The sequence below is a fragment of the Ctenopharyngodon idella genome, chromosome 20 (genome assembly GCF_019924925.1).
Source record: "Ctenopharyngodon idella isolate HZGC_01 chromosome 20, HZGC01, whole genome shotgun sequence".
Lineage (NCBI taxonomy): Eukaryota > Metazoa > Chordata > Actinopteri > Cypriniformes > Xenocyprididae > Ctenopharyngodon > Ctenopharyngodon idella.
The window spans coordinates 10733336-10756318 of NC_067239.1; the positions used below are offsets into that span (position 1 = coordinate 10733336).

Consider the following 22983-nt stretch of genomic DNA (forward strand, 5'->3'; position numbering starts at 1 on the left):
CACACAAAATCCTTACTTGTCACACAATTTCTGAAACCTGACACTCAAACACCAAAACCACACACCAAATCTGCAAAACCATACACTAATTCTCGGCCTTTGACTCAGTTTTCAATTTCATAAAACTTTTTGCAAAACACAACACACAATTCTCTAAGTAACACACAAAAATATAACAGAAAGTATCTTGATTTCCTTTTTCAAACACAGTTATTGTTTCTGTCCAACTACACATGGTTGATGTATTTCTTTTCTTTCATACTCTGTAATACTGTATTCACAACCACAAATGCTCCACAAATGCTTACAGTAAAAAAAAAATAGTTTGGTTTCAATCATGCTTTCATGTTTACCGTGCATTTTTCAACATCTCGCTGCCAATTACTTTCAATCTTGTACACACAGAAAAATAGGGGTATCGTTTCTGTACCTAAAGGTACATTTGCCATGAAAGTACCCTGTAAGGTACAGGAAATAGTCCTTAAGGTGACAACTGTGAACCTTTGTTTTAATTTAAAGGTACAAAATTAGTTCTGACAGAAAAAGGTACACAATTGTACTTTTAACAAGCTTAAGGTACATTATGCAGCAAATCAGAGATCACAAAATCATAATTGAAAAGAGTTGTTTATTAAAGTAAAAAAGGTTAGGCTACTGGTAAATTTCCACCCAATTGGCATATACAAGTTTCATTAATAACTCAGCTGAGATTTCAGCTAGTCTTTACAAATTATTACTGGACATATTTACAATATCATATCAGTGTAGGATGATGATATGGCCTATTCAAATACCAAGAATATGGCCTCTTTTACACACTGGTAAATTGCCTGTGAACCGGACCTTTTCAAAAATACTGGTAAAATGTATTTTGTGTGAACAGCACATTTAACAAAAAAAAAAAAAAAGTCGTTAACTGCAGTTACTTTTATTATTATTATTATTATTATTATGTTATGCATTACTTTGTGAAAAAGGTTTATCGCTGTCAAGTAATCATTCTGAAAGAACACTGTTTCCATAGCATCCAGAGCTTTTAACGGCTGCTGAGATGACACGTGACTTTACCAATCAGCCATTGGCTCTTCTATTCAGAAGGCGCGATATCTACTTGCCATTGCGTGTTGTACAGAGAGTGCACTTTCTTTCTCACTTGTAATAGGAGTGCGTGAAATGATCGAAAATGTCGGTTAATTGTCCATCCCTGTCGAGTTTTTCCACGGATGAATTAATTCAGAAAATAATTGAAGCTGGAATACAGATTAACGAAGAAGAGGCAAGGAAATTCAGGGGTAAGTAACCGAATCTTGATTTTTTTTTTTTTCTGTTCATGGCATGCTACTGTTAGCTATCGATAACGTTAATAAGCATAACTTAAACTATCGTTAACTACACTAAGCACGTTATGGCTTGTTGCTAGTTAGGTTACACACAGTTATTTTAGAGTTATTTTGTTCATTTAGTCAAGTAAGCCGTGTAAAACGCTTCCACTTAACATCGCCATTTAGCCCCTGCAGAATTGGGTAGTGCAACCCATTTTTTCCCCGCTTCGCGCCGTCTGCTGTGGAATATCGCAATCTGCTCAAATTAAACATTTATTTTCAATTTTGCAACAAAATCTTACATAACCTGTTCTATAAATGTTGTTTCTTATGCTCAAACAGCGTTTAAAAATATTTTTCAGGCTAGGCTATCACGTCTTGCACAAGAGCTCAGCGTTTTTATGCTGCCTTCACGTGCTATCGGAATTAGGGTAAATATTAGTAACTAGTTAAATACTTATTGGTCACACTCTCAAGTTAAAATTTGAATGTGATGAGCTCGTAATCATACGGAGCCATGGACATGACAAGTAGGCTAAGACCTGCGCACTATTTAATTTTTTTTTTCTTGCATGTCATGTGCGGGGCTCCGTATAACCACGGTTTCAAAAGTGGGAGGTAGGAAGTTTCCGGTAGCAAGTGAAGGCAGCATAATTAAGCGCGCGTCTCAGGACACTGACTGTTTCTATAGCAACCGGAGGCCGAAGCTTCAGTGAATGTTGACTTCATTAGTCAGGGATTGTTTTTTTAGAAGTTTGGGTTTATCCGCCCTGTTGCGCGTTGCTCTTTCTCCCATTCATAAGTAATATACTGGATAGGAGTAGGAGCTCATAAAAGAAGAGCTTTAGGTTTTGAATTACTGTGTATATATGATATATCCAAAAATAGAATATTATGGCAAAGGTGTTTGCAACGCAAGGCAAATGTTTGTTTTTGAGATGTGTTTGTGATATTTTGAATTTAGTGCTTCATTTTGCAAGTGATGTGAGGCATTTTGCATTTTGTGTGTGCAATTCTTGGATTTGTGTGTAAAGTTTTGAAAAAAAAAAAAAAAGAGGCAAACTTTTGAAAATGTGTGTAAGCAGTTGAAAAAAACTGTAACAAGAGAGATGGAAGTCATAAACATATTAAGGGTTATAAGTACATATACAGGTGCTGGTCATATAATTAGAATATCATCAAAAAGTTGATTTATTTCACTAATTCCATTCAAAAAGTGAAACTTGTATATTATATTCATTCATTACACACAGACTGATATATTTCAAATGTTTATTTCTTTTAATTTTGATGATTATAACTGACAACTAAGGAAAATCCCAAATTCAGTATCTCAGAAAATTAGAATATTAATTAAGACCTATACAAAGAAAGGATTTTTAGAAATCTTGGCCAACTGAACAGTATGAACATGAAAAGTATGAGCATGTACAGCACTCAATACTTATTTGGGGCTCCTTTTGCCTGAATTACTGCAGCAATGCGGCGTGGCATGGAGTCGATCAGTCTGTGGCACTGCTCAGGTGTTATAAGAGCCCAGGTTGCTCTGATAGTCACCTTCAGCTCTTCTGCATTGTTGGGTCTGGCATATCACATCTTCCTCTTCACAATACCCCATAGATTTTCTATGGGGTTAAGGTCAGGCGAGTTTGCTGGCCAATTAAGGACAGGGATACCATGGTCCTTAAACCAGGTACTGGTAGCTTTGGCACTGTGTGCAGGTGCCAAGTCCTGTTGGAAAATGAAATCTGCCTCTCCATAAAGTTGGTCAGCAGCAGGAAGCATGAAGTGCTCTAAAACTTCCTGGTATACGGCTGCGTTGACCTTGGACCTCAGAAAACACAGTGGACCAACACCAGCAGATGACATGGTACCCCAAACCATCACTGACTGTGAAAACTTTACACTGGACCTCAAGCAACGTGGATTGTGTGTCTCTCCTCTCTTCCTCCAGACTCTGGGACCCTGATTTCCAAAGGAAATGCTAAATTTACTTTCATCAGAGAACATAACTTTGGACCACTCAGCAGCAGTCCAGTCCTTTTTGTCTTTAGCCCAGGCGAGACGCTTCTGACGCTGTCTGTTGTTCAAGAGTGGCTTGACACAAGGAATGCGACAGCTGAAACCCATGTCTTGCATACGTCTGTGCGTAGTGGTTCTTGAAGCACTGACTCCAGCTGCAGTCCACACTTTGTGAATCTCCCCCACATTTTTGAATGGGTTTTGTTTCACAATCCTCTCCAGGGTGCGGAGAGGATTGTGTTTTCCTTCCCTTCGCCTCTCTATTAATGTGCTTGGACACAGCTCTGTGAACAGCCAGCCTCTTTTGCAATGACCTTTTGTGTCTTGCCCTCCTTGTGCAAGGTGTCAATGGTCATCTTTTGGACAACTGTCAAGTCAGCAGTCTTCCCCATGATTGTGTAGCCTACAGAACTAGACTGAGAGACCATTTAAAGGCCTTTGCAGGTGTTTTGAGTTAATTAGCTGATTAGAGTGTGGCACCAGGTGTCTTCAATATTGAACCTTTTCACAATATTCTAATTTTCTGAGATACTGAATTTGGGATTTTCCTTAGTTGTCAGTTATAATCATCAAAATTAAAAGAAAAAACATTTGAAATATATCAGTCTGTGTGTAATGAATGAATATAATATACAAGTTTCACCTTTTGAATGGAATTAGTGAAATAAATCAACTTTTTGATGATATTCTAATTATATGACCAGCACCTGTATATCATTCAATAGTATGTAATTGTATGATGTATTCCATTTATGTGGAGAAAATCAGAATAAAGTGAGGTAAAAAAAAAAAAATACCTTAACATTTAACTTTTTTATTTTTCAGCTGAAACGTACGTTTATGAGCTGTTTAATTTTAAATATGCCGCCTATAAATAGGCCAACGTTTAGGAGTGTATATATGGGGTTAAATTCCTGCCAATAGTACTGCGGTCATGGATCAAAAAATAAGTGTGAATCAAAAATTTAAAAACACATGTTAATATATATATAGCACAAACTTAAAAAAAAATAATGCAAAAAGATCAGAATGGCAAAGAACATGGTCACGGATCAAAATATAATAAGCGTGAATCGAAAAATTAAAAGCGCATTTAAAAATGATATTGCACAAATCATAAACTTGTGTTTATGTGTTCTTAAAAGTTGTTTTCCTTGCTTTTATTACTCTGTACTTTGTGCTCTCTTACATTTCCTGCTCATATTTTACTCTTTTGTACGCTTGTGCTGTTTTTCTCTTTGCTCTTCTTTCCATGTTCTGTTCTTGCTTTTCCAAATGTTGCAGTTCAAGTTTCATGTAAATTAGGCCAGGTTTAAGCGTCACTATTGGTCCACTAGTTCTAGATTGACAGCTCCTCCTCTAGCCAGTCAATCAAAGAGAGGGAGATGACATCACTTCAATGCGACTCATTGCTACTGATGCTCACACTCACACATGGGAAGATAACCGTCACAGCTGGCAATTTCCGAGCTGGGGTGAAATCTTTCTGTGGCAGGACACCGTTATACTTTATACTGTATATGTGCATGCAACTCGACCTGTCATCGCTATATACATCAATCTTTTATTGTTAAATTCACCATCCCAACGACAACCTGTCACAGTTATGTCTGACGATCCATCACTGTTATATTCACCTTTAATGCACCTACCACTGGACCTGCCACCGCGAAACACAACTGCCACTATGCAGCAGTCTCACAACGTCACTCTTATGTGTGCCTGGCTCGTCTACACCTGTTATATTACAGTTAGATATTTTTAGAATTCATACAATAATAATGATATATGCTTGCTTGTTGTCTCTTCAATTCCTGTCTTTTGCACGAAAGAATATAACATATGAAACCTACCTTACTAATATATTTGCTCGTGAATTACAGTTAAAGTAAGATATACCATTGCAATTGTTTAGATCATTGTATATTGCTCGTAATTGTAAACTGCCTGCATATTTTGTCATGTATTGTTTTCCTGTAAACAGATTTATAGATTTTGTCTTCCATGTACAGTATATCATTGACAAGGGTGTTGGTTTATGAATTATATCAACTTTTAGCACTGGGATTATAAAATTATAAAGTTAAGCAATAGCCTATCACACCAGCAAGAGTGTTTTCCCCAATATTAGAGTGATTGCAAATGTTTATTGAGCTGTTGCATAAATCAATATAGCAATAAATTAATTCTGAGTGTGTTTTGCACTATTTTGATGAAAGGAGTATCAAACAAAACCACAGTAGAACAGCGTCTCTCGTCCCTGACCCTATAGCCCCTTAATGGGCTATATCAAAGAGCTTAGAACCCAAGATGCTACACTTTGATACTTTTTGGGCAACAGCCACTAGATGGCGCGCCGGTAGGGCAGTGGCCATTATGGGGTGAAAATACTAACTGGACCATAGAATCCTTCACATCTTACGCACCCAAAATCAGTGAATTTCACTGCCAAATCAGAAGCGCAATAGAACAGTTTTTTAAATTAAGTCACCAGTAAATTGTATGGCTCCTACAGTAAATGTTGTATTGTCTTATATATGTTTTATTTTACCAATTGTGGAATCCAACCATTCAACCATCTGAGGTAACATAGTTAGCCTACTTTATTGAGTATTTCCATTTTATGCAACCGTACACATTTATTAATAGTAAACTAATAATTAATAAATTTAAGATCATCATGTTTGCAGTGAACAATATATTTTAGACCTAGTGGAGTAATAGTAATAATGGTATCTCTGAATTGAAATATTGTACGTTTTAATGGATCACGCTACAAACATAATGATCTTATAATACATGGTGCATTGCTGTGTCCGTTATCGCATAATTCCCACTTTTGGACACTTTTGTTTTAACGGACATTAGACAACACTGCTAAATCAAGCTGTTATATTCATATATTTATTGTCCAACATTCCCAATTTTTCTGATGCATGTCCTTAATTTAATTTCATATGTTGTATTAATTCAGTGTTTATAATGCTAATACTTGAACTTCAAAGAATTTTAACCCAAAATGGACTGGGTTTCTAGAGAGCAAAGGTTTTGTGAAAAAAGTGGAAGACTTAAACACAACGTGTGTAAAATAAACTATAAAAAGGATTTGATGATCACTAGTGATAGTATTTTATTCTGTGTTGTCATCATTCAGGTTGGATTTCAGCTTTAATGTACTTTTTTTTTTTTTTTTTTTTTTTAACAAAGCAGCTGATATTACCATAGAAACTAGTGGACTGCCGACTCGCTTTCACCCCAAAATGGCGGAAACGCAGGGCTGCTGCTGGGCGCCGGTGTTGCAATGGAACGTTCTATAGAGTGTCGCTTCTTGTTAGTATATTCTTTAGCTATATGCACAGAGCGTTCTTTAGAACTTCCGCATTAATATAAGCCATCTCGAAAACTTCCGGTGAGATGTCATTCGCTGGTGTGTTGAGCATCAATAGTGTAATACTTAGTTTATAATCAGAATATAGTCACTTAAATAGTCAGGCATAGCATTAATTTAGTTATTCAAACGTAAGACGGCATAAAAAATAAATAAATAAAGACGTAGGCAACCTCATTGTTCTTCCTCGGCTAAATTAAATTCGACCATCAGTTTTCACACTTTTATGTGAAAAAAAGCTTCAAAAATTAAATATTTATTGTGCACTTTAGTTAGATTAATTGAATAAAATAATTGATCTTGCGCTGCACTGACTGACAGCTGCTGTAATTACAAAGGGAAAGCGCGGTGCTCGCTTTCTGTCATGAATCACAAGAAAAGTTATTGTTTTTCTTAAGATTTTTTTTTGAGTATTTCATACTTCACATTGACAAAATGTATTTTTAAACATATAATGTTTAATATTTAGTCAAAACGAAGTGAAAAACGAGTAGAGGAAATGGCTGATATATGCTCAAATAAATGCTACTTTGCCACCACCTGCTGGTTAAAGTGGTAATTATTGTCTTTTTTTATTTTTAAATAAGTATTTTCTATCAAATGTTGAATTTCCTACATTTTGAAACGTTCAGTTTTACAATGGGGGCAATCTCAGAAGGATGAACAAATAATATGTTTATGGTCATCACATTAAAAATAACATTTGAAGTGCTGGGGGAAAAAATGCGTGTGCGTGTCTAATTACAGACACAGCGTTTTTAAACGGTCCCAATAGCTTCGTCTTTATTGCAATCAATAAAACTGTTTTATTGAAAAATTAGGTAAATGTAATAAGTACATTAAAATATGAATACAACATTATTAAGTCAACCATTGATGGTTTTGTGTCGATGTACAGCGACTACAGAATGAACACCAAACAGTTCACCGGAAATGCCCGAGCTGGCTTAACGACAACCAGGAAGTAACCGTGCATAGCCCATTGCTTAGTTCATGAAGGCATAATGATTACAAATTCATACAAATATAAAAGGAGCCATAAAAAACATTTGGTCAAATTTATGATAAGGTTACATTTGTAATCATAAGTTAAACCATGATCATGAGTATATTCATTTACCTCCAATAAAACAAAGCTTTCATAAAAGGTCATTTCAAAATACAACTTGTGTTTTAATCTTAATTGTATGTAATAAACCTTTTTCTAGAAGAATTTCCAATACACAACCAATAGCAATTTCAGTTTCAATGAGATGATTCAGTAACAAACTGTTTACTCTAAATTACTTTGAAACAGCTTTATTTGTGTGTCTATGGTGGATATAGTTGCTTTGTGATTCTTTTTGACACTGATAATTCCTTTTCTTTAAGAGGTAATTCATTCAGTAGATTCTGCAACTTATAACTCCAAGCAAATGCCACTTCCAGTGTTTTCCACGTTGAGAGATTGGTAAGATTTGATATACCTTGGAAGACAACAGCAGTTCCTTTAAGATCTCTTCTGATCTCTAGATCATCAACATGAATATTGTGTTCCTCTGTTGTTAGTGCCCGATAAATTTCCTGCATTATCTTTTCAGTTCTGGATTCATGGTGAATGAAGCAGTTAAGTTCTGGAGCCATATCCTTCGTCTCTATCTCTGAACTTTGATTAACTTCTCCAGTGAGCATCACATTTACCTTGAATTCTTGGACAGACACTTCTGGTTCTTGAATTGTTTCTTGAGTTGTTTCTTTGACAAACAGGTGATCTTCCTGTACATCTTGAATCTGAGTTTCAATTAAAAGAGACTTGTCAACATGGCACGTATCAAACACCTTTTCACTAGGCACACTAAATTTCTCTTCCTCCAATTTAGTAACAGGGCCCAGTTGCATGAAACCTCTCAAGTAAGGGTATCACTGAGGGGGAAAATCCCTGAGGCAAGGGATTTCCTTAAGAGCATTGCAACAAATGTCTTAACCGTCACACTTACCTAAGTGTTTATACTAAGCATTTCACGGTAGTTTCTGACAATACATGGCAATGGAAGCTGCGGTTGCTATGGTTACTACATCTCACACAATAAACAGAATATAACGGACCGCAAGCCAAACATTTGCTACAACCGCAGCTATACCAAAATATTTGAGTTATGGAGAATAATAACATTACAGAAAACAAAAAACGTAAACCAAACTGGACCGAGGACGAAAAAACCATTCTTTTAGAAGAATACGGTAAAAGAAAAAACATCATCAAAAGTCGGTATAATCCATCCGTCACTCATGTGCACAAGACGAAAGCCTGGCAGGAGATAACTGAAAAAAATTAACTCACGAAATCTTGCTATCAAGCGCACAGTAGAAGAAGTCATGAAGAAGTATGAAAACGTAGTTTTGAGCTCAAGAAAAGAAATAAACAACTATAAAAAGGAATCTGGAAAAACCGGTGAGTTACATTCTAGCTAAATTGATCTACGTGACTGGATATATTGTATCAAAAAAGTAGCGCGCTTGATTTAATACAGTTTAACAAATGTTGTATTGGTTAAAGGAGGAGGGCCACCGCCACAAGACCTGTTCGAGACGTCTAAATTGATGGAAGAAATATTAGGAAAGGACTCTCCGACTCTAGTCTAGCTGGCGTGCCTCAAAACAGCTCGGGAAGCAGGTAAAATAACGCAGATGAGGGATAGGCCTAATTCATTTTGTAAAATGTATTTTACTTTCAAATATAGCCATGATGTAAAGATACAGAGTTTGGGTAAGGTGCTATAATAATAAACCTATAAACCAATTTCATCGTTAATATAAATAAAAGTTTTTTTATTTGTTCTATTTTCAGACATTCATCTGAGGAGAGAGGATCGGCCAGAGTAACATCCTCGCTGAACTTCAACGAGAAGTTCTTTTGCTGCAGAAGAGGAAAGCAGAGTTGGAGATTTCTAAATTAGAAATGGAAAAAGAAAACTTGAATATACAGAACATAATTCTACAATACAAAATTAACAAACTTGCGCAAGAGGGGTTAATAACTTTACACCCAATAAGAGAAGAATAACACAAACAATAATCTGATATAGAGTATTTATTATTCAAATGATTTGTAATAGACCTACATAAATATTAATTTTCTATATATAATAATCCAGTATGATTTTCTTATTGTAAATGTTTCAGTGTCTGTTTTTTTCAATCTATAGCCTAAATAAAAATGTTGTTTCATAAATTGAAGTCTGTTTTCATTTTATTTATTTTTATTATTAACTTAATTCATACAGTGTCTAATCTGGAAATTAATATACAGTTTAACATATTCTAGATTTAGGGAAAAAATGTTTGCACAAGCATGTCTCGGATAGCGTGTCCCTCCATTACACCCTCCACGTCTTGATTTGGCTGCACTGCTTCATCAGGGTCAGCATGTTCATCCATGAGCACACCAAAGTCTTTTGATATGTTAAACAGGACGACACATGCAATGATAACTCTCCCTGCTCTTGTTGGTTCCAGGCGAATCTCTCCGTGAAATCTCCTTTTAAGCTGGCCAATCGTCCTTTCTATGATTACTCTGGTTTTTGTTAGAGCAGTGTTGTATCATTCCTGCAATATGAAAAACGGAAGGTGATAGCTAGGCTACCTCAATTAACTAATTTTATTGATTTATTCATCTAAATAGGTAAGCTGATGTTATTTAAATTAATTTTACCTGTGCAGCTCCTACTGGATTCCTAAAAGGTGTCATAAGCCATGAACGACAGGGATAACCACTGTCCCCCAAAAGTAAGCCCCTGTGTGTTCCATTCTCAAAACTGCGATAAATGTTACTTTCAGACAGCACGCGTGCATCATGGGCACTGCCGGGCCACTCAGCAGTAACATTGGTTATTTTGCAGTCTGGGTCACATATCAGCTGTACATTTACAGAATGAAAGTTTTTGCGGTTGACAAATTGATTTCATATTGGTGGGGGGCTTGAATTCGCACATGTGTTCCATCTATCACTCCGCAAACCACCGCCAATGACAGACTGAAAAGTACCGCAAGCTAAAAACCTCAAAGCAATTAAAACTTGCAGCAGCGCTGGGAGTGCACGACTCCAGTTTGGCGCTCAATGTCAGGCTCAAGTGTCCTGGTGAGACGAAGGATTGACCGACGATCAAACATATATATTCCCTCAATAATTGGGTGTCATTCATAATCTCCAATGGATTATTTCGATCATTAAAAATGCGCCTAGGGACGCCTAGGGAATGCGTTTAGATGACTTAAGGGAGCTGTTTTGGTCCCTTACATTTTTAAAGTGAAACATTGCTAAGGACTTTGTTGCAACGCATAACAGAACTTAAGGGAACACTTAAGCAATTAAGGGAAATACTTAAGGAACCTTAAGGCTGTCACTAAGTGGACCCTTAGTTTTTTTTTTTTCTTGCAACCCATGTTTCACTAAGGGTACCCTTAACCTTATAACTAAGGGTTTTCTTAACTTAAGGGCTTTCATGCAACCGGGCCCAGAAATTCTGTTAACAGTAACAACAGAATGCACAACTCCATTCTTGTGGTCACTGTTTTCTTCCAAGGTCCCATTAACCACCCATCCCAATAGGGTTCTAATAGCATATGGTCCATTTCCATAGCTGTTGATTACTTCCCAAGGCTCCATTACTTGGGATGCATTGGCTCCAATCAGCAAATCGACATTTGCCTTAATGCTTGGAATTTTCCCCTTGTCTAGATGTGGCCATTTGGTTTTTCCTTCTTTAGTAATGATGTTGTCTAAGTCAACAGGCATCTTCTGCTGTGTGTATACAGCAGAAAGTGGGAAGAAATGGTTACTGTTTATACCACTGATTTCTAGTCCATCAGTAATACTGCAGGACACAGACTTTTCCTGACCCATGGTACGAAGAAGTATATTGACCCTCTTACCACTCAAATTCAGCTCTTTCATTAGTTGTTCTGAATGAAAAGTAGCTGAGCTTCCTGGGTCCAGAAAAGCATATGTTTGCATTACTTTGTTACCTTTAGCCTTTACTTGAACTGGTATGATGGGCATTAGACTCCTCTCATTCCCGGCCCCTGTATGACCACAAGTCTGAACAGACACTTTGCGCTTTTCCTCTGGCTCTTTCACAGTTACCTCTTTGCGATATATATGCAGGATAGTTGGATGTATTTCTCCACAAATGTCACAGTTCAAACGATTCTCACATTCCTTACTCAAATGTCCTATCTTTAGACAACCAAAACAAATTCCCTTGGTTTTCAGGAATTCAATCTTGTCTTGTTGAGTCTTCTTCTTCAACACAAAACATCTTTCCAATGGATGTTGATTTGCACAGAACAAACAGTTTCCATTAGACTTGGATACAGGATAGTAACCTTGATGTGATGACATATTGCTACTTTTCTTAGCTGGAACTGAAACAGCAACATCAGTGGCAAAACTACTCCTTGTAAATATTTGGCGTACTTGACTTTTGGGTTTATCTATGTCCTGGATATCTCCAAACACAGAATCAGAGGAGTGGACGGAATGATCCACAAATATTCTACACATCTGAGCAATCTAACTTCCATTATTCTGCTCAAATGCAACATGAAAATATGGGAGTTCATCATGTGACACACGTTCTTCCGCCTATGGGGGATCCCTTGCTTGAAGTTCTGAAAAGGCAAGAGGAATTAACAAATTACCTTGTTCAATTGGAAGCACACAGTTTTTGACTGTGTAACGGCTTTCCATTAAGACGCTGGCACTGGTAGTAGGATTGAACAAGTTTGAGAACGCGCGCAAACAGAGTCCATGCAGACTGATGTAAATGCAATTAAAACAAATGTCTTTCTTTATTTATGCTCCAATAAACATTGTCTCAAAACGACTTCTTGTAAGTTTTCCTTGTTCACATACATGTATAAACAAAGTCTATACCTTGAAGACACAGCATATGATCATAATCCATATTGCACACCTGAACAAGCTAATCAGTGTCTTCAGGATAATTAATAATCTAGACAGGTGAGTTTTTATTTATTTATTTATTTTTTATCTGGATTGGAGCTAAACTCTGCAGGACAGCGGTACTCCAGAACTGATGTTGCCTATCCCTGATCTATAATTTTGTTTTTAAAGCTATATTTAAAACAATCTTATAGTATTGTGCAATTATGCAGTTATGTAAATAAACACAATAAGTGTGTGAATAAATCACTGCATATCAAATCCACCTTGTTTTGGTGGAGGTACATCTCCTCTGTAACACTATCGTAGTCAATGCAGAAATGATACCTTCAGTCTTAGAATGAATTTACCAGGTTAGCTATGATCGTTTGTAGCGTCTGGACCAATCAGACACACAATTATTCATTATATTTAATGAATAACCCAGAAACTCTCTCTCTCAAAGTTCTGTGAACCCATCCCCTTAAACTGCAACTAGCATCCCAAATGAAGCTAACACATGGACAGAACCAGGTGTCCTGTTACAGGACACAAGAACACTGATAAGTTTTATTGCTGTCAGGAATGTGCAGAGACTTGTGACTCTGACTTAATTCTTTCTGAGAAGGAAAAATAAACCCTTTTAATCCTATATATTCTATATATAACAACTTGAGAAATGTATAAACATGTATCCAATTTTCCCATCTCATGCTTTTCCTTTTATAGGCTTTGGCCTATGTATTAATTCTCTCTTTTGAACTCTTTTGGTATTATTGTTTCAGAGTTGCATACTATGGTTAACTAAAATCACATGGGTAGCATGTTTGGTATTGATGGACTCCAACTTTCGTTTCCTATTTGGTAATTTATGTTACATGTTGCTAACTCTATGACACACTAGTATTATCAGAATCTAGAAGGTTCTTCTCTCATGCATCCAATCCAATGTCTTATGCTAATATCTTGCTACAGAACAAAGACTCGTAAAAGTTCCCTCTAACTCCTTATTGGCTCAGTCACCTTAAGAGGGTGTGGCATCTTCACACTTAAAATCACTGATCACAAGATCACAGTGTTCTTTTACTGAGAAAACTCTGATGTGAAGATGATGCTAAGAAGCTAGAAGTTTCTAAGGAACCCCAAGCTTGTGCCAGGCTCCGGCCTAGACTTTTTATTCACCAAAGATCCTCTGAATCCAACTTGTTCTCTCTCATCAAGACAACATCAGCAAAGATCAACTGGAGCCTCAACAAATTGCATCAGGACAAGTTTAATTCAAATTGGCGAGACATGCAAGTATCAAACTTAGTCTCATTATTTGATACATTAAGTATCCTTACCCCTTTTAAAGAAGGGCGTGTTAGAACTAAACTGATGGTTTGCTCAAGGCTGTTGATCTGCTGAATTTCAAACAATGCTGTAACTTCTTGCTTTCCTGTATTCTGCTTCAGCTCTCTCTTTCCCTTGGCAAACTGAATGCATGTATGTGTGTGAATGTTAGAGTAGTTTAAATGTTTAGTTTAGTTAATAAAGTCTTGTTCATGTCACACGTAAAGTTGTCCGTGTTTTATGCTCATATACTGGAGTCCCTAATCATGCAGATCCTGACTACATGCTCTGAGTAGTACAGTACAATGTTATTTCCCATAACCTGGAAATGAACATTTCCCAGAATTAATAAATAATTAACACTGAGTGTTCATTGGCCAAACAGGTTAATTGATTGTAATATTAATTTTATTACATTAAGTTAATTTTATTAACTGATACAAATATGTATAATTATAACTAGTTATGATTAATTATTCATATTTCTTTGAGCTAATTTGCTACACGTTTAACAACAACAATTAAAGGGATAGTTCACCCAAAAATGAAAATTTGATGTTTATCTGCTTACCCCCAGGGCATCCAAGATGTAGGTGACTTTGTTTCTTCAGTAGAACACAAATGATGATTTTTAACTCCAACCGCTGCAGTCTATCAGTCTTATAATGCATGGCAATGGGAACTCCATCTATAAGAGTCAAAAAAACACACAAACCGATCGTTTCGTGTCTTAGGACATCAATGTGTCGTCACGAGCCGCAGGGTTTAATTTGGATTTGTCTGTGCATGTTTTTTTGACTCTTATAGATGGAGTTCCCATTGACAATCATTATACGAGTGACAGACTGCAATGGTTGGAGTTAAAAATCATCATTTGTGTTCTACTGAAGAAACAAAGTCACCTACATCTTGGATGCCCTGGGGGTAAGCAGATAAATATCAAATTTTCATTTTTGAATGAACTATCCCTTTAAGAAGTATATTAGCTACAGTAGCCTTAGCACTTATTTTAACACCAAATACCATACATTATGAACATAAAGATTAACAATCATAACAAGACTGCACATTAAAAGAGTATCTCATGTATCTCAAAAAGAGGAATTATTTGTCCATATTTCAGATAACTTTACAGCTTAAAAGTCCTTGTAAAGTTTTAAATTAAACTGCTATCTTCCCCTGTGTGAGTGTGAGCATTAGTAGCCATGAGTCACGATGTGATGTAGTGATGTCATCTCCCTCTCTTTGATTGATTGGCTAGAGGAGGAGCTGTCAATCTAGAACTAGTGGACCAATAGTTTACCACGCTTAAGCCTGGCCTAATTTACATAAAACTCAAACTACAACATTTGGAAAAGCAAGAACGGAACATGGAAAGAAGAGCAAAGAGAAAAACAGCACAAGCGTACAAAAGAGTAAAATATGAGCAGAAAATGTAAGAGAGCACAAAGTACAGAGTAATAAAAGCAAGGAAAACAACTTTTAAGAACACAAACACAAGTTTAAGATTTGTGCAATATCATTTTTAATGTGTTTAAAGTTTTGATTCATGCTTATTTTTTTAAATGCGCTTTTAATTTTTCTATTCACGCTTATTATATTTTGACCCGTGACCATGTTCTTTGCCATTCTGATCATTTTGCATTTTTTTGTGCTATATATTTTTACATGTGTTTGTAAATTTTTGATTCACACTTATTATTTTTTGATCCGTGACCGCAATACTATTGGCGGGAATTCAACCCCATATGAAAGTACTGTTCTAGACATTTAACAAACACAGTAGTTAGTAGTTTCAAGAGCCCTTCACACTAAGCTTTTATACACATACAGTTGCAAGAAAAAGTATGTGAACCACTTGCAGAATCTGTGAAAATGTGCAAAATTTTAACAAAATAAGAGAGATCATACAAAATGCATGTTATTTTTTATTTAGTACTGTCCTGAGTAAGATATTTTACATAAAAGATGTTTACATATAATCCATAAAACGAAAAAAAATAGCTGAATTTATTAAAATGACCCAGTTCAAAAGTTTGTGAACCATTGATTCTTAATACTGTGTGTGGTTACCTGGATGATCTACGACTGTTTTTTTGTTGTGTGATGGTTGTTCATGAGTCCTTTGTTTATTGTGAGCAGTTAAACTGAGCTCTGTTCTTCAGAAAAAAATCTCCAGGTCCCAAAATTTCTTTAGTTTTCCACCATCTTTTGCATATTTGAACCCTTTACAACAGTGACTGAATGATTTTGAAATCCATCTTTTCACATGGAGGACAACTGAAGGACTCAAACACAACTATTAAAAAAGGTTAAAACATTCACTGATGCTTCAGAAGAAAACACGATGCATTAAGAGTTGGGGGGTGAAAACTTTTGAATAGGATGAAGAGGTCCAAATTTTTCTTATTTCGCTTGAATATCATTTTTTTTTTCATTTAGTACTGCCCTTCAGAAGCAACAGAAGATACTTGCATGTTTCCCGGAAGGCATTAAATACAATTTACCTTGATCTTCAAATTCCAAATGTTTTCACCCCCCATCAATTAATGCATCATGTTTTTTTCTGGAGCATCAGTGAATGTTTGAACCTTTTTTTAAAAGTTGTGTTTGAGTCCCTCAGTTGTCCTCAGTGTGAAAAGACGGATCTCAAAATCATTCAGTCACTGCTGTAAAGGGTTCAAATATGCAAAAAATGCTGGAAAACTGAAGAATCTGCAGGACCTGGAGATTTTTTCTGAAGAACAGAGCTCAGTTTAACTGCTCAGAACAAACAAGGGACTCATGAACAACCATCACAAAACAAAAAAAAAAAAAACAGTCGTAGATCATCCAAGTAACCACACACAGTATTAAGAATCAATGGTTCACATACTTATGAATGGGGTTATTTTAATAAATTCAGCCATTTTTTTTGTCTTGTGGATTATATGTAAACATCTTTTATGTAAAATATCTTACTCAGGACAGTACTAAATAAAAAATAACATGCATTTTGTATTATCTCCCTTATTTTGTTAAAATTATTAACATTCTCACAGATTCTGCAAGTAGTTCACATACTTTTTCTTGCAACTGTATGCTCACACAACCTCTAGTCTTGGACCAGACTGAATTGTCCTTCAAATGCGAATCCATCTATAGATTGCCCCCTGCATTAAACAGGGAGGAGCTATATTTTGCACTAAAGACATTAAGGAATCAATCACTATATGTCCCACATTAATTATGTTTTTTTTTTTTATTATTATTATTATGAGTGTGTTGTATGTCGCAAAGTGAGAGAACACTCCCACTTTCTACACCTTTTTTAAAGGCTTGAATAACCACCACTAAATTAAAAGGAAACAAGATATTCTTTTCTATTTCATTCTGCAAATGTTGTAACTTTACAGTTTTGAATGCAAGAATATGTCCTGTGCTCTCAATTTTGCATTCTTGAGGCAAATGATTACAAAGGAGGTTTGTAGCTGTATGGTGATCATTTTTTAATTTGTTTTACATTCATTCAAATATGAGTCTTATATATTCAGTTTCAGACTTAGAAGAAAAAAAAAAAAACATTAATTCACTACATTAATAAAAAAAAAAAAGTATAAAATACAAAAATATATCAAGCAAGGCACTGTAATTTAGCACAGAATTGATATATAAACTGATGCATAAAAACTTAAATAGTAGGAAAAAACCTCACTTTATGTTACTAAGGAAATATTACAACATTAAATATTCAAAATGAGATATTTTAAAAATATATACAGTAGAATATTATGAATTAGTTTTCTTTAATACCACAAAGGTTTATCATATTCTAATCATCTGATGAAAATATCTGACAATGAGTTAAGGGTTAAATCAAAGTTACAGATACATTAAAAACAAATACAAACAGAAACAAAGCTAAGCACTACTTGATCAGTATAATTAACTGTAACTGGACTGTCGTACAGGCACTAAATAGGAACTGTGTAATGACACAGTATTAGTGTTTGTACAGTACACTCATGTTCTACACTGAAGTAATATGATCAGTCTAAACATAAGGGATCTGGTGGGAATCAGAGGTATTCATGAGTTTTTATCGTGAGTTTGTCATTACTGCCAAAAGTTTCCAGCTGTAGAGAACAGCACTACATGCTTGTGTGTTCAGAGTTTGCTCCACTGATGATAGAAAAGTGCTCTTGGGTCAGACTGGATTCCATATCTGGACTGGCAAGAGGTTTCTGTGGTGCTTTAAACAGAAAAGAGAAGAAAACTGGATGTAAGCGCAGAGATAGGTATAGATATGGCAAGACAAACAGTGGGGCTATGTTTATATGCATTAGAATATTAGTACCCAGAACACAGCCATATTCTGAAAAAGCCACATCCATCATTCAGGCATATTGCGCCTTTCTAAAAGGGGTTTTACTCTGAACTAGTTCAGATACACTGCAAACTATAATAATCTTACAATGACTTTCATCCAGCATTTATCATCATATTTTAGGTCATTTTGCTAGGCGACACCTAACCATATATAACTCGTCTGATTATTTGCTTATTCTGAAAATGAGCAACAATCAAATTTTTTATAGCTAGAGAAGAAATAAAAGAGACCGCCTTTTTCCACCAAACCGACTTGCATTTTCATTGACTTAAGAGTTGAATTATCCCTTTAAGGACACGAGTCATTGTAGTGTGAGGCTTTTCTCTTTAACTGAAGGGGTGCAACATTCTAGAGCAGTGGCTTTCAAACCTGTCCTGGAGTACCACCAGCCCTGCACATTTTGTATGTCTCCCTAATCTATCACACCTGATTCAACTCATGGGCACATTAATAGAGACTGTAAGACCTGAAATGGGATATAGGGAAACATACAAAATGTGCAAGGCTGGCTCCAGGACAGGTTTGAGAACCACTGTTCTAGACCAGGGGTGGCGAACTCCGGTCCTGGAGAGCCACAGTCCTGCAGAATTCTGCTCCAACCCTGATAAAAACTCACCTGCCTGTAGCTTTCTAGTAACCCTTCAGATCTTGATTAGCTTGTTCAGGTGTGTTTGATAGGGTTGGAGCTGAACTCTGCAGGACTGTGGCTCTTGAGGACCGACGTTCGCTACGTTCAACTGATCCCTGTTCTAGACTGTTGGAGAAGACAGGATTGATATGTTCTATCCTACAATTATTGCTATTAAGCATTTTGCATTAGTTGCAGTAGTTTGTGAAACAGATACAGTCTTTATGCTAAAATAGCTAGGTGAAATGCATTATTAATTTGAGCAACTCAAAGCAGCTAGCAGACGGTCGGTTATACCAGTCTGTTTGGTCCCTGTTAGTCATACACTAACACTATGAATACGAAGATTCCTTTTGTTTTAAATGTTTCCTTTGTTTGCCTAAAGGCTGCCATGCCATCGCCTTCAAAAACTCTCCATCCAAGTCCTTTCAGAAACATGTCTTAAAATAATCTTGTCAAATAAGCACAATGTAGAAATCTTTCTTTTCTAGTATGATTTCGACTTTTAAAAGAGCTTTGTAACTATTAAACAATAATTTAAATGCATTCAAGGTAGTCGTATGTCGGATGGAGCATCAATGACTAGCTTAAACCACCATGATGGCACAGCGTGCATTCATACAACAATGCAACAATAATAAAACAATGCATTCACAAAAATTTTAGTTTATTTTTGATACTTAAATACTTTTAAAAGCAAGTACTTATGTACTTTTACTTAAGTAAAAATCTGTCTTTACAACTTTCACTTGTAACAGAATAGAATTTCACCAGTAGTACCAGTCATCTATACTTTCACTCCAATAATGGATTTGCTTACTTTGTCCACCTCTGCTCTTTAGCAGGTCAGGTCTTCCAAACATTAAAACTTGTTATCATAAATTTATCTATATTTACATAGATCTCTGAATGTAGAAAGTACAAAAAGTATGTTGTTGCCCCTTAACCTGAAATGTACTGTCGGTGAGCAATTGTTTTTTTATATGAATGTTTCAGTTCATCTTCATATACGGTTTCTGAAGTGAAAACCTTAAGATTGGACCTCGGATATCTGTTTTTCAATCAATACATTATAGCGGAGAAAAAGCATAAAGAAGCCGACATTTGGAAATGAGACACCGTTATGTTCTAGCATCTTGTTTGCAATCATTTTAATTAGGTAAACCAGGGGTTCTCAACTCTGGCCCTCGAGGTCAAATTTCCTGCAAAGTTTAGCTCCAACCCTAATGAAATGCATCTGAAAAAGCTAATCAAGGTCTAATCAAGGCAGATAAGTGAGGTTAATCAAGGTGGGAACTAAACACTGTGTGAAAGTGGACCTCGAGGGCCAGAGTTGAGAACCCCTGCAGTAAACTCTGGGAAAATCCAGCTCACACTACAGGACTGTTAGGCTACCTGAATTGCTGTGGTGCTCACGCTTACACAACAAGGTTTCTTAACTGTTGTTGTCTTGTCATAGCAGTGTGCAGACTACACAACACAACACTGATGAGGTGCACAAACTACAAGACATTTGGTAAAGAGGCAGTTCCAACCAAGAGCGAAAAAAAAGATTTCCTGTCATAAATTCAAGTGAGAAATTCACGCAAGTGATTTTTCAGTTTATACTATCTGTACTGTGATTGGTTGGATTAGTTCCACCTTGTCGTTGCATTGCACACACTACAAGATCACGTGACAATAATATCAAACAGGTTTGAAAATAATCGCAGCATCTGTGACTATATCTGTCTGGGATGGCAAAATCCATCCAAAAGTTGTGTATTGTGAGCTTACCTTTAGTGAATGCATTCAAACTGTCCAAATGAAAGGAAATTAGGACTTTGTAGTCTAGGAATTTGTGGTCTAACAATATTCAAATGTAAGAAAATGAGTAATTAAAGCAATCTGATATAATATTTAAAAGCCATCATTTAGGCCTAAACCATAAATTATCAGACTAGTGTTTTTGTCTATCATTTTTTAGCAACAATCACAGAACATGAATTTTACAACTTTTAACTGCAACATGCAGGAGTCCCACAAATGGGTCCAGTGCTCCTGTACTCACAGGTATAGGTAGACAGAGAGGTTCTAGTCAGAAAGTTGCTCTGACTGAGCAGAGGTGATGTCAGACCAGTGAGCTGGAGACTCTGACAGGTGGCATCCAACTTCTCATCCTACAATTTACAGCAAGAGAGCAGTCTAAGAGATTGAAGAGTTAAGTCTAAGATTTAAAGCTGCTGTCCGTAAGTTTTGCCTCTTTGTCGCCATCTCTGTTTGAAACCTGCAATTGCAGTTATATGCGGAATTATTATCATTACATGCGTTGTGCTTAGGCATGGCTCGTCAGCGTGGATGAATCTAATGTTTGGTGTCAGTCACCACATCGGTGTGCATACTGTACTTCGGAAACACATTCTATTATCCACCATCAAATCCACCATCAAAATAATAAGTTTAATTATTTCAGCTGCTGTGAGAAAAGGCTATAAATGATCCGCTACAAGCACCATCCTCATATGATATAGCTACTAGCTGGGACTCCTTCCTTTCTGTTTACAGATGTGACGTAATGACGCAAAGACGAACGGCTGCATGCTGGAATTGTTATGGCCCAAGCCTTTGTATTTATTATTATTATTTAGTGTGGTGTATTTTTCTCTTTGTATTAATTTGGTCCTTTCTCTTCTCCCGAGGGTAAGCTCCGCCCCTGTGCACCTGCGGCCCATTCATTTACGACGCGCTGGGTTGGATATAAGACGTGGGGGCGTGCTGTTGAGTGTGTCGAACTCGTGCTGTCTCCATCAGAACTCCAGTCGCCAGGCCGCCACTGCCACTGTCTTTAGCTCTACGTGAGCGTGGCGCACACTTGAGGGAGGGCTCGTGCTGTCTAAGCTAACGATGACGACCGGCTGTGTTCAACGAGCTCTGTGTGTGTCCTGATGGCCCGCTGTCGCTGTTAAGCTGTGTTTTATTTTTGTTTTGTTGTATTTCTCTTTGTCTTGTTGATCTGTGTGTTTGTTTTATTAATGGTTTTCGTGTCAGTGAGCTGATTTTTCACCATCTAAATAGTTGCCTGTGACACGTGAGTGCTGCGGCATTAATAAACAGCTAAATTGTTTCTCTTTGTCTCGCGTGTCCTTTTTATGTTGCTTGCCCCCTTCCCTAGCGAGCACTTTGAAAGTGGGGTTCGTAACAGAATTTTCCGCGGAAACCCACCAATACCGCTCTTATTATAAAACATTATTACAAGCTTACCGTTGTGAATCGAGCTAAGGTAAGGAGATAGTTTTGAACACTGGCTGGTTATGTACTTGCTCAAATTGATTTTGGATAATTTTTAACCAAAAAAAGTTACAGACTGCAGCTTTAAGATCCAATCTTACACAGTAAGAAAAGTGACCTGGACTGTTCCCTCTAATTTTGTTGTTGCTGACTGGAACCAATTTCTAATGAGTAAACCATTCTTTATAGAGAAATTCTATAAAAATTAATAACAATATTTTATTTTGTCCTGTAATGACAAAGTTCAATTAACTGGCAATATTGTGACAATAGTCAAGTCACCTTTATTTATATAGCACTTTATACAATACAGATCGATTCAAAGCAGCTTTACAGTAATAATCAAGATAAGTAATGATCAATGATGCAAACAGAATTCAGTTCTGCTGTAGCTCTAAAAAAAAACATTGTTCAGCAGAAGTCAGTTCAGTGTTTATTCAGTTCTATAACTGTGTAAAGTTAATGACGTATGGCAGGGGTGTCCAAACTTTCTTAAAAGGGGCCCAGATTCGATGTGGACACACCTGGGGGCCGGTTCCTTTTCTATTATATATATATAACAGATTTGACAAAAGCTTGAGCTGACAGTAGAGTAGCTTGAGATGGGACACACATGTAAATTTAATACACAAACAATATCTGTAAAACTTTTAACAACCTCAGAACTCTACTGAATCATTACTGAATCAGAATTCTATTCTTATTTAAATTAACAAGTACTCTATTTAGATC

The 22983-nt window shown here is 36.3% G+C and overlaps 1 protein-coding gene and 1 long non-coding RNA gene across 8 annotated transcripts in view; one reads left to right on the top strand and one right to left on the bottom strand.

Annotated features, from left to right (window-relative positions):
* The first annotated feature begins 555 nt into the window (after window positions 1-555).
* On the top strand, window positions 556-10256 carry LOC127502746 (uncharacterized). Its single transcript, XR_007926916.1, has 3 exons — window positions 556-1292; window positions 9269-9385; window positions 9560-10256. It is a non-coding gene; the product is annotated as an uncharacterized LOC127502746 (long non-coding RNA).
* A 6960-nt stretch (window positions 10257-17216) lies between these two features.
* The window catches only part of LOC127502722 (centrosomal protein of 128 kDa), a 128809-nt gene continuing 123042 nt past the window's right edge, over window positions 17217-22983 (bottom strand). For 3 of the 7 annotated variants that reach the window (XM_051875982.1, XM_051875984.1, XM_051875980.1), the window contains exons 23-24: window positions 21035-21143; window positions 17219-18218 (exon numbers count right to left, since the gene is read on the bottom strand). In XM_051875982.1, coding sequence (XP_051731942.1) covers window positions 18118-18218; window positions 21035-21143 — 210 coding nt within the window. In that variant the 3' untranslated portion in view covers window positions 17219-18117. Of the gene's footprint in view, window positions 18219-21034; window positions 21144-22983 lie in introns of all 7 variants that reach the window. The other 4 variants (XM_051875987.1, XM_051875985.1, XM_051875981.1 and 1 more) reach the window with 4 other exon arrangements.